Source organism: Trachypithecus francoisi, unplaced genomic scaffold, assembly GCF_009764315.1.
Source record: "Trachypithecus francoisi isolate TF-2019V2 unplaced genomic scaffold, Tfra_2.0 Lachesis_group0, whole genome shotgun sequence".
NCBI classification, from domain to species: domain Eukaryota; kingdom Metazoa; phylum Chordata; class Mammalia; order Primates; family Cercopithecidae; genus Trachypithecus; species Trachypithecus francoisi.
The window spans coordinates 75,210,775-75,223,282 of record NW_022681453.1 but is presented as its reverse complement, the minus strand read 5'-3'; the positions used below and the strand labels follow the sequence as shown (position 1 = coordinate 75,223,282).

The 12,508-nt window shown below is 40.5% G+C and overlaps 1 protein-coding gene across 4 annotated transcripts in view; it reads left to right on the top strand.

The window, feature by feature from the left end:
* GRAMD1C (GRAM domain containing 1C) overlaps positions 1-12,508 on the top strand; it is a 117,603-nt gene that overhangs the window by 51,766 nt on the left and 53,329 nt on the right. For 3 of the 4 annotated variants that reach the window (XM_033211229.1, XM_033211227.1, XM_033211228.1), the window contains one exon: positions 204-284. In XM_033211229.1, the coding sequence (XP_033067120.1) occupies positions 204-284 (81 nt within the window). Of the gene's footprint in view, positions 1-203; positions 285-5,944; positions 6,352-12,508 lie in introns of those variants that run through there. The other variant, XM_033211231.1, reaches the window with a different exon arrangement.

Below are 12,508 nucleotides of genomic sequence, written 5' to 3'. Positions count from 1 at the left end.
GACACCTTGTTCATATAGCAACTACCTGTGTTTCTTCTATTATAACAAAAAGTTAAATAAAAATAGTATACAAAGTAGGCAGTGTTGACCTACTAGTTTGTTTTAACCCATAAGCAAGTCGCAAGTCCCCATAGGCCTTCATGACAGATAATCTCCTCTTATTTTCCATGACACTAAAATCGTCCTATTATTTTTCTTTGCAGTTTTTCTTCACATCTTTTGGTGCCAGGGATAGAAGTTACCTCAGTATCTTTAGGTTGTGGCAGAATGTATTATTAGATAAGGTAAGTGTTCATACCAGAGGCAGGTGCTTATTTTAAGAACCTCCTAGTGTATTTGTGAATTGAAGAGCTCCTTTTTATTTTTCTTAACTAAATTTGACTAGATAATTGAAATTCTAAATAGAAACTTCAATCAAAGCAAGGTCTATAGTTACAAGTTAAGGTGTTAATTATAATCCCCAGGGTAAACACCAAGAAAATAAATAAAAATAAAAAAATAAACAGCAAAGGAATTAAAATGATACATTAGAAAATGTGTTTTTAACACAGGAAGGCAGTAATGGTGGCACACAGGGACAAAGATGACACAGGACATGTAGAAAACAAATAGCAAAATAGCCATTAAGCATAAATGGATTAAACACTGCAACCAAAAGGCAGAGATAGGTAGAATGAAAAAATACATGAACCAAGCCAGGCACAGTTGCTCATGCCTGTAATCTTAGCACTTTGGGAGTCTGAGGTGAGCAGATTGCCAGATTGCTTGAGCCCAAGAGTTTGAGACCACCCTGGATAACATGGCAAAACCCTGTCTCTACAAAAAATATAAAAATTAGCTGGGTGGGGTGACACCTGTAGTTCCAGCTACTTGGGAGGCTGAGGTGGGAGGATCACCTGAACCTGGGAGGTCGAGGCTGCGGTGAGCCATGATCGTGCCACAGCATTCCAGCCTAGGTGACAGAGTGAGACCCTGTTTCAAAAAACAAACAAACAAAAAAAACCCATGATCTATCTGTATGCTATAAGAGACAAATTAGATTGACACAAATAGATTTAAAGTAAAAGGAAGAAATATGATGCATCATGCAAACAGTAAACAGAACAGAAGTGAATGTAGTAATATCAGCCAAAATAGACTTTAAGACAAAAATTATTGGATACAAGGAAGAATAAAGGGTCAATTCATCTGGAATTCATAACAATCATAAACATATACAGACCTCATACAGAGCCCCAAAATATACAAAGCAAAAGTTGGCAGAATTGAAGGGAAACAGACAATTCAACAGTAAAACTTGGGGCTGGGTGTGGTGGCTCATGCCCGTAATCCCAGCACTTTAGGAGACTGAGGCAGGTGGATAGCTTGAGTCCAGGAGTTCAGGGCCAGCCTGAGCAACATGGCGAAACCCCATGTCTATTTATTTAAAATATAATTAGCAAACAATGTTGGAGAATTCAATACCCCACTTTCAATGATAGAACAACTAGACAGAAGACCAACAAGGAAATATAAGACTTGGAACACCACTATAGACTAACTAAAAGACATCTGTGATGCACTCCACCAAACAGTAGCAGAATATATATATCCTTTTCAAGTGCACATGAAACATTCTCCAGAATAGACAATATGCTACATCAGAAAACAAGTGTCAGTACATTTAACAGTACTGAAATCATACTAAATATGTTCTCTGAGCACAATGGCATGAAATTAGAAATAAATAACAGAAGGACATTTGGAAAATTCACAAAAAGTGGAAATTAAAACAGAATACTCCTAAATAACCAATGGGTGAAAGAAGAAATCATGAGGGAAATTAGCAAATACTTTGGGTTAGATGAAAACAAAAACACAACATACCAAAACCTATGGGATGCAGCTAAAGCAGTATTTAGAAGGAAATTTATAACTGTAAACATCTATATTAAAAAAGAATGATAGTGAGCCAATAACCTGTATTTCTGCCTTAAGAAATTAAAGGCCGGGCACAGTGGCTCACGCCTGCAATCCCAGCACTTTGGGAGGCCGAGGCGGGCGGATCATGAGGCCGGGAGATTGAGACCATCCTGACTAACATGTTATGGTGAAACCCTGTCTCTACTAAAAATACAAAAAATTAGCCGGGCGTGGTGGCAGGCACCTGTAGTCCCAGCTATACTGGAGGCTGAGGCAGGAGGATGCTATGAACCCAGGAGGCGGAGCTTGCAGTGAGCTGAGATTGCTCCACTGCACTCCAGCCTGGGCGAGAGAGAGACTGTATCTCAAAAAAAAAAAAAAAAGAAATTAGAAAAAGGACAGCAAACTAAATTCAAAGCAAGAAGAAGCAAGGAAATAATAAAGATTATAACAGAAATGAATGAAGTAAAGAATAGAAAAATAGAGAACAGAACCAAAAGTTGTTTCTTTTGTTTCTTTCTGTTTTTTTTTTTTGGTCTGAGACGGAGTCTCACTCTGTCACCAGGCTAGACTGCTGTGGCACGATCTCGGCTCACTGCAACCTCCACCTCCCTGGTTCAAGGGATTCTCCTGCCTCAGCCTCCCGAGTAACTGGGATTGTAGGCATGCACCACCATGCCCAGCTAATTTTTGTATTTTTAGTAGAGATGGGGTTTCACTGTGTTGGCCAGGATGATCTCGATCTCCTGATCTCATCATCTGCCTGCCTTGGCCTCCCAAAATGCTGGGATTACAGGCATGAGCCACCGCGTCCAGCCCCCCCCCACCCCACCTTTTTTTTTTTTTTCTTGATACAGAGTTTTACTCTGTTGCCCAGGCTGGAGTGCAGTGGTGGCATGATCTCAGCTCACCGCAACCTCCATCTCATAGGTGCAAGCGATTCTCCTGCCTTAGCCTCCCAAGTAGCTGGGACTACAGACACCCGCCACCATGCCTGGCTAATTTTTGGTGTTTTTAGTAGTGGTGGGGTTTCACCATATTGGTCAGGCTGGTCTTCTGACCTCAGGTGTTCCACCCACCTTGGCCTCCCAAAGTGCTGGGATTACAGGCGTGAGCCACCGCACCTAGCCCAAAAGTTGCTTCTTTATAAAAAATGAAAATTGACAAACCTGTAGCTAGCTCAACCAAGAAAAAAAGAGAGAAGACTAAAATTATAAAATTCAGGACTGAAACTGGTGACAATACTACTAACCTTATATGAAATAAGAAAATTGTAAGGAAATATGAATAATTGTATGCCAACAAATGATTTACCCTAAATGAAATGGATAAGTACTTAGAAAGTCACAAACTACAAAAACTGACTCAAGTAGAAATAGAGAATTTGAATAAACCTATAACAAAAAAAGAGATTGAATTAGTGATAAAGAACCTACCACAAAGAAAAGCCCAGGCCCAGGTGGCTTCATTGGTGAACCAACTGTTTACAGTAGAATTAACACCAGTCCTTCACTCAGTATTCTAAAAATAGAGGGAACACTTCACAACTTGATCTATGAGTACAGTATTACCTCGATACCAAAACCAGACATCACCACAAGAAAACTCTGGACCAGTATCCCTTATGAACAATGACACAAAAATCCTCAACAAAATATTAGCAAACCAAATCCAGCAACATATACAAAGGTTATATACCATTATCAAGTAGAATTTATACAAGTTGAACTCAAAGCAGAGAGTAAAGTGGTAGTTGCCAGGGATAGGAAGAAATGGGAAGATGTTGGTTAAAGGGTACAAAGTTTCATTTATGCAAGATGAATGTGTTCTGGAGATCAAATGTGCACCATGCTGACTACAGTTAACAATACTGTGTTGTATACTTGAAATTTGCTAAGAGAGTAGATCTTAAGTTTTTTCACCAGTACAAAAAAAGAAAGAAGGCAAGCAAATGATAACTACATGAGGTAATGGACATGGTAATTAACCTGATTGTGGCGACCACAATGTATATGCATATCAAAGCATCAAGTTGTATGCCTTAAATATGTACCATTCCTATTTGTTAATTATACTTCAGTAAAGCTGAAAAAATTTTTTTTAAAATACAAATGCTGTTGAGGATGTGGAGAAAGTGGATCCCTCAAGTACATTGCTGGAAAGATTGTAAAATGATGCAGCCACTTTGAAAAACAGTTTGGCAGCTCCTCAAAATGTTTACCATAGATCTGTTCTTACAAAAACGTGTACCCCAACGTTCATAGCAGTATTTATTATTCATAATAGCCAAAAAGTGGAGACAATCCAAATGTCCATCAAGTGATTAATGTATAAATAAAATGTATGGCCTGGCGCGGTGGCTCATGCCTGTAATCCCAGGCTTTGGGAGGCTGAGGCGGGCAGGTCACCTGAGGTCAGGAGTTCGAGACCAGCCTGATCAACATGGAAGAAACCCCATCTATACTAAAAATACAAAATTAGCCGGTTGCGGTGGCACATGCCTGTAATCCCAGCTACTCAGGAGGCTGAGGCAGGAGAGTCGCTTGAACCCGGGAGGCAGAAGTTGCGGTGAGCCGCGATCACACCACTGCACTCCAACCTGGGCAATAAGAGCAAAACTCTGTCTCAAAAAAAAAAGGTATATCCACACAATGGAATATCATTCAGTAGTAAAATGTAGTGAAGTATTGATACATGCTACAACATAGATGAGCCTTGAAAACATAATGCTAAGTGAAAGACACCAGTCACAAAAGAACACGTACTGTAGGATTATGTTCTTATGAAATGTTTAGAATAGGCAGATTCATAGAAATAGACATAGTAAAGCTATTGCCAGGAGGAGGGAGTAATGAGAAGTGACAGCTGATGGAGTTGGGTATCTTTCTGGGTTGACAACATGTCCTGAAATTAGTGGTGGTGGTTGTTTAACTCTGGATATGTGAAAACCACCTGAATTGTACACTTAAAGGGATGAATTTTCTGGTATTTGAATTATAGCACAGTAAAGCTGCTATTAAAAGAAATGGTTTAAGGGGAGCAGTAGAGATTTCACGCAGATAAGAAAGGCTCTTTTTTTTTTTTTTTTGAGTTAGAGTTTTGCTCTTGTTGCCCAGGCTAGAGTGCAATGGCGATCTCAGCTCACTGCAACCTCTGTCTCCTAGGTTCAAGCGATTCACCTGCCTCATCCTCCTGAGTAGCTGGGATTATCATGCGCCACTGCACGTGGCTAATTTTGTATTTTTAGTAGAGATGGGATTTCTCCATGTTGGTCAGACTGGTCTCGAACTCCCGACCTCAGGTGATCTGCCCACCTTGGCCTCCCAAAGTACTGGTATTACAGATGTGAGCCACCGCCCAGCCAAGAAACGTTCTTTCTTTGCCACTGGCAGGTGGGAACTTAACCTCCTCTCCTCCCTACTCCCCAGCTAAGCACCTCCCTGAAGTGGACACATGTTGGCCTCCAGAGCTCTTTATGTTGAATGGCCTTTTGAACTCAACGGCTGAGTACAGGCTCTCCCAAGCAGTGCCCAACTCAAATGCTTTCACTTTGCTGGAGGCGGGATGCTTGGAGAAGTAGCCTACAAGTCTGAGATGGGGAGGGGACAGAGGAGAAAAGCAGGTGTGGGTGAGGGGCTTGCCAAGCCCAGTCTCTCTGGCCCTCGGTCAGGGAATAGAAGTGACTAGCTTGGAAGCCCCAAGTCCAAGTCCCTGCTGAGTGTCTCTGGGTGTTTGGGTGCCCTGCTTCCCTGAGCCATGTACCCTTGCTCCTGGCCTGGGTGATGCTCACAGGGTAGGTCCACGGGCAGCAGGTCTCGCAGCTCATGGCGTCTACTGCAAGGACATGGAGCAATGCATAGCTGTGTGCTGCTCTTAACTCAGCTCTACGCTGCCCTTCCAGGTTGCGCTTTGGCAAGGAAACCTCCTTCACCCACTGCAGGCCGGTCACTTTCAGATTCGTTGTCATTACCGTGGGGTGCTCTATTCTAGCACTGGCTGAAAACTCCAGTGTTGCCATAGGCACCTGCCTACCCCACCCCCAAATACCAGCTTGTTGAGTGCTCAGAATCCATGAGGTGCATTCTCTCATTCTAGCAAGGCGCCAGCGACTTACCGCAGCCTATGCTTGGTTATATACTGTATCAAATGTCCTTCCAAAATCACATTTGCGCTTATCACATGCATGTGAGTTGGGATACGTCCTTATAAAAACAATATCTCCAGGGAAGTGATAAAGTTCAGGTTTACAGATGAGCCAAGGGAGAAACTGAGTTCTTCACTTTAATGAAGAAGAAAGCTCTCTGAAGTGAGAAGAAGAAAGGGAATTCCAGGATACTCGAGGCTACCCACCATAGCCAAGAAACACCGCATTTACTGGCTGGAAGTAAAATTTACCCTTCTTTGAAAAGATCCTGATGTTATCTGTGTTTTTGATGTATACACACGGAAGTATCACCATCTTCACAGTAGTTATACCTTTTAAATCTTTGGATCATTTGTTTATCTTTAATGTTGAATATGCCACTCTATTTCAAGTGGGCACTGTGTTCTCATTTCGATAAATAGAATGGTGTCCGTTTCTGCTCTACAGGAAGACAAAAATGTTTAAGCATGTATTATGTGTTAACTATTATACAGAAATTAAAGTTGAAGATGAGATCTCAGTTTCAAAACTATCCTAAATGGAATTTTAAGCACTGTAGAATTTACCCAGAACAATTTTTTTAACATAGGAATACCTATATTCACGACAATAGCAACTTGCATTTGTAAAGTATTAGGTGCCAGGCACAGTGCTAGGTGCTTGGTATAGTCTTGGTATTCTCTATAATTTTGTAAGCCTCAGTTCCCTTTTAGTTTTTTAAAGTCATAAAGCCACATTGGTTAGATTTCTTGATCTTGTGTAATACTCTTAAAAAAGATTTTTAAAAAGTCCTCATAAAATATACAGCATAACTACAAAATTACATTATAATAACTTTATAAGTAATTTGAATAATACATTTGATATATATTAGAAATATTTTTGGCCAAGCATGGTGACTCATGCTTGTAATCCCAGCACTTCGGGAGGCTAAGGTGGGAGGATTGCTTGAGACCAGTTCAAGACCAGCCTGGGCAAAATACAGAGACTGCATTTCTAAAAAAATAAAAATAAAAAAAAATTAGCTGGGTGTGGTGGTGCATGCCTGTGGTCCCAGCTACACAGAAGGCTGAGGTAGTAGGATCACTTGAGCCCAGGAGGTTGAGGCTGCAGTGAGCTGTGACCATGCCACTGCACTCCAGCCTGGGGGATAGAGTGCAACACTGTCTCAAAAAAAAAAAATTAAGTTCAGAATATTATATTTGTGTTGCATGTAATTATGGAATCAAAGTCAAAGTAATTATGTGTTACTTCTGCTTGCTTCTTGCATGAGAAGGCCTTTAAAAAAGCAAATTAATCTAGAAAGTAGATTTATCATTAAAGTACTACAAAACGATAGTAAAATTGTTTGTGTGCATTTGTTTTATTTATTTTTCCAGTAAAATAAATCCATAAGACTGAAAGAACTGGAGCCAAATATGTTGCCTTTGAAAAAGAATGTTTTTAAAGGACCATCTTTTTCTCTTTATAAGACTACTTTGGGCCAGGTGCAGTGGCTCACACCTAAAGTAATCCTAGCACTTTGGGAGGCTGAGGTGGGCTGATCACCTGAGGTTAGGAGTTCGAGACCAGCCTGGCCAACATGGTGAAACCCTGTCTCTACTAAAAATACAAAAATCAGCTGAGCGTGGTGGCAGGCACTTGTAGTCCCAGCTATTCGGGAGGCTGAGGCAGGAGAATCGCTTGAACCCAGGAGGTGGAGATTGCAGTGAGCTGAAATGGTGCCACTGCACTTCAGCCTGGGTGACAGAGCGAGACTCCATCTCAAAACAAAACAAAATAAAAACAAAAAACTACTTTTTTACATTGCTTCAGAAAGGACAGTTTATTTCTAATATTTGACCTGGCGAGACATAAGTCATCAATGTTTAGACGTGTTTAAACTGTAACTACGATCATTCGTGACATGATTTATAGCACTTCAGCTTAGTTCACAGTCTGTGAGTTTAGCTCCCATTCTCTACACAGAACATTGAATATCTGGGATTTGTGGGGCCAGAGGACAATGGCAGCACCATTCTTTAATACAAACAATTGATGTTTTCTTGGTCTTTGTAAAGAACTGTGCAGTCATGGTTCAAGATAAGTTTTAGGCCCTTCCCACTCCACCCCTCAGCTCTTTTTCTTCATTTGTGCCAGCCCCTATCCGTGTTCTATACCAGAGCCAAGCACAGTCCTGCTTTGTTTTTGTGTGGTCTGCACACAATGACTAGTTTTACATTTTTAAATGGCTGAAAAAAATCAAAAGAATAATATTTCATGACATGTGGCAATTATATGAAATTCAAATTTCAGTGTCCATAAATAAAGTTTTATTGGAACACAGCCATGCTCATTTGTTTATGTATTTCTATGGCTGCCTTTCACACTACAACAGCAGAGTTGAGTAGTTGTGACAGAGGCCATATGGCCCAAAAAGCCTAAAATATTTACTACATGGCCCTTTACAGAAACAGTTTGTCGAACCCTGAACAGTACTACAGCCGAAGTTATCTTTTTTTAAAAAAAATGCTTGCTTATTTTGCTTCCTGCTTGATACCCATTGCCCTTGGAATAAAAATCTAAAAATCTCTATAGGGACCACATAATCAGACCCTTTCTACCTCTCCACTCACATCTTAATATACCCTCCCATTCTTGTCATCTTAAATGTTCTACTTCTTTTTTTTGTTTAAGTAGTTCTTCAAATGTTCTTTCTGCTAGGAAGTTGTGACCCTCTTATTCCCACTCTAGTTCTCATTAATAAACCTGAAGTCAGATTCATTCTTTTAGTTTCCTATAACATCTTGTATTTCTATAATATGCATTACAGTTACAATTCTTTGTTCCATTTCTGTTCTCCTTGCTTAACTCTAAATCCCTTGAGGACAACGACCATGTCTGTGTTGTTCACTGTTGTATGTCCACTGACAAGTTCATTCTTTACCACATAGCTGGTTTGGTACACAGTTTGGTTTACCAAGTACAGTCTGAAACTGTCTGGGTTTAGGCGTTTGTCAAAGTAAATATTGTGCTTCCCTTACTCTCAAAAGTGTGCCAGTTTGGACAATATTACGTGTAACAGATGCTCAATAAATACTTTTTGAATTACTCAATTTAGTAGAACTTCAATGATTTGGAGTCCAAATAATTAATTACTACTCTTAACAAGATATTATAAATTCTCTTAGTTCAAGGAAAAGGCAAAGGATAGGGGGAAAACACAGACATTTCTGAAATATTTCAGAAACAGCATTCAGGGCACACCCTAAGTTCAATGTATATTTAATTCAATTTTTTTAACCTTCAATATGTACGGTGAGAACAAGTGATTATCTTGAAACACTAAAGCATCCTGAGTTGCCAAAAGAAATGTTATTTTCTACATACTTGAATTACTAAGAAAATAGGGTTCATATGTAAGGTTATCAGTAGTAACAGGGTTAAAATTTAAAAGATTTTAAAATTAAGGCTCAATTAATTATTCCCTATTCCTACTGATATTCTTGTATTATTGCATTTAGGATTACAGATATTAGTAATATAGGCAGGATGTATGCAGAAAATTTACTTTTGTACTGTTTTTTTTTGAAATGGAGTCTTGCTCTGTCGCCCAGGCTGGAGTGCAATGGTGCGATCTTGGCTCACTGCAACCTCTGCCTCCTAGGTTCAAGCGATTCTCCTGCCTCAGCCTCCCAAGTAGCTGGGATTACAGGTGCTTGCCACCACACCCAGCTAATTTTTGTGTTTTTCATAGAGGCGGGGTTTCACCATGTTGGCCAGGGGCTGGTCTCGAACACCTGACCTCAGGTGATCCACCCACCTTGGCCCCCCAAAGTGCTGAGATTACAGACATGAGCCACCACGCCTGGCCTGTACTGTTTTTATCTTAGCATGGTAAGAGTGGTCTCTCTTGCCAGCACATGGGGGCTACGGGGAAGCTAGCTCTCCTTGGAAATTTAAGAGTATATTCTGAAAGTGAATATTTCAATCCAGGGTCTAATAGAGCAAAAATCTGTACTTATTTTGAATTTTAAGGCTTAAAGAGACAGAATGACTTTCCATCTTATTCCCAAATGGCAGAAGAAGACAGCATATGTTAGATTCAGGGGTAAGGTAATGAGGGGAGCTTTTCAAATGTATACAGATGTATGCTGTCTAAATTCTGATACATGGCCCTGTAGCTTCTATTTGGGAATCACTAAACAGAAGGGTGACAGAAGGGTGTCCTATTCCTCAGGTGTGTTGGGGAAAAAGGGTTTAAAACAGTTGATTGAAAGTATTAGTGTATGAAAAGAAAGAATATATCAGTCTGAAGAGGACTTGGCCAGACTTAGGCCAAGAACTTAGGAGTTAGGACAGAAAAGTAGAGTTGCAGAGGTAGACTTTGATCAGTCAAGAACTGTATGGAGATGGGACAGAGATGAATCATCATGCCCTACCAAGGCACAGTAAATTGTCCCTTAAAGCTGTCTACCTTTGCTCTGATTTCATGCTTGTTGTGCCACTTTCTGGTTGCTAATCTGACTTCCAAGGTATTCAGGTGTTCTGTGCGATAAAAGAAAAGATTTGTGATGACCAGAAAGGAATCTTCCCCACTGTGATTATTTCCAACTGAGCTAGTATCAGCTTGTGAGTGTGGCTTATTTTTTTTTTTTTTTTTTTTTTTTGAGACGGAGTCTTGCTCTGTCGCCTGGGCTGGAGTGCAGTGGCCGGATCTCAGCTCACTGCAAGCTCTGCCTCCCGGGTTTACGCCATTCTCCTGCCTCAGCCTCCCGAGTAGCTGGGACTACAGGCGCCGCCACCTCGCCCGGCTAGTTTTTTGTATTTTTTAGTAGAGACGGGGTTTTACCGTGTTAGCCAGGATGGTCTCAAACTCCTGACCTCGTGATCCGCCCGTCTCGGCCTCCCAAAGTGCTGGGATTACAGGCTTGAGCCACCGCGCCCGGCCTGAGTGTGGCTTATTAAGTCAGCCTCCCTGAGCCAACTCTTGGATAGTGACAGCTCTGAGACCTTTCTCTAAATAGTGGTCAGTTTACAAACCCGATGTCAGCCACTGAGACTTTCGGAGCAGTGTCATCCAGCTTTCTCCTTTAGCCTGCACAACAGTATCAAATCCCCTTGTTCTTCGTTAGGTCACTCTCTAAAGATCATTCCTTTTGGGGTTACTGAAATTCCAAAAATTTTCCAGTAGTGCTATTAATCTAATAAATACAACATTCAGACCTACCTGGAAAAAAATGAATGCGAAATTGGTGACTATTTGTCACATTTGCTATGTAATAGCATGGCAGTATAGAAGTGTTTGTATTATATCATTCCCTCTTTTTTACCTTCTTGTTTGTCAGAACTCCTCTACCTATTTTCCCTTGGTCAGTGAGCCACACCGCCTTCTACCCAGACCCACGCCAGAAACCTGGATGTATCCTGTTTCTTACCTCTTTGCCAGCTGGCCATATCTTGTTGGTCACCAAGGTCATCATCATTTCTAGCTTGAACCATTACCAATGTCTCCTATTTCTTTTTAACACCTAATCTGTCTTTGAGGTTGATGTCAAATAGTAGTGTTTTAAAATCATGTCTTTTAAAATCATAATTCTGAACTTGTTACTTTTCTATATGAAACCACTGGGTGGCTTTTGATATTCTGACAATATAAAATCCATATTCTTTGGCATGGTGTACAAGGCGCTTCATGACCTGGCTGCTTCCTCCTTCCCCACTGTATCTCCTCTCCCTGCCTCACTCATTCTCATGATACATACACGCTCAAGTGATGGGGAACTGGTTTGGCAAGCTGTATCATTCCTCTGGATGCTTGCATTTGACATACATGTGCTCATCCTGTGCTCATCTTACATGACCTTTCGGCAGCGTTTGATACCACTGTGTACTCCCTCCATTTTGAAATACTTTCTTCCCTTGCCTTTCATGACATTCTTTCTGGAATCTTTTCTTACCTTTCTGGTTTTCCCTGAATCTTTTTTTTGCTGGCCACTCCTCTATTTTCTCTGTGTGTGTTGGGCTTTCTTGGGGCTCAGTTCTAGGTTCTGTTTTTCCCTCTCAAGCCTACTAAATTTAACTCTGCCCTACATAGCAGTGGTTTGGTATAAGGATTTTTATATTTAGCAAAAATATGTATAAATATCAATTGTGGTACAGTTAATGTATATTTTTCTCATAGCTATTTGTTCACCATTGTAAATATATTTATCTATAATTTTAGTCAATGAGAATTACCATAATATGCTAAAAGCACTGCCTTTTAGACAGTGGAAGCTGCCCCATTGTGGGCTTTCTTCATTTGAATGAGTAGTATTTTCAGCATCACTCTACTCTGTCTCATTCTGCCATTGTATAAAATGATGAGATTTTAGCATCCCTCAAAAGGTTGATCCTTGGAGTTCATCAAGTAGCCTTCGATCTGTTTACACGCTTCACTAAATTAAATGGAATGGCTAGGTAGAAATTAGGGCAAATTTT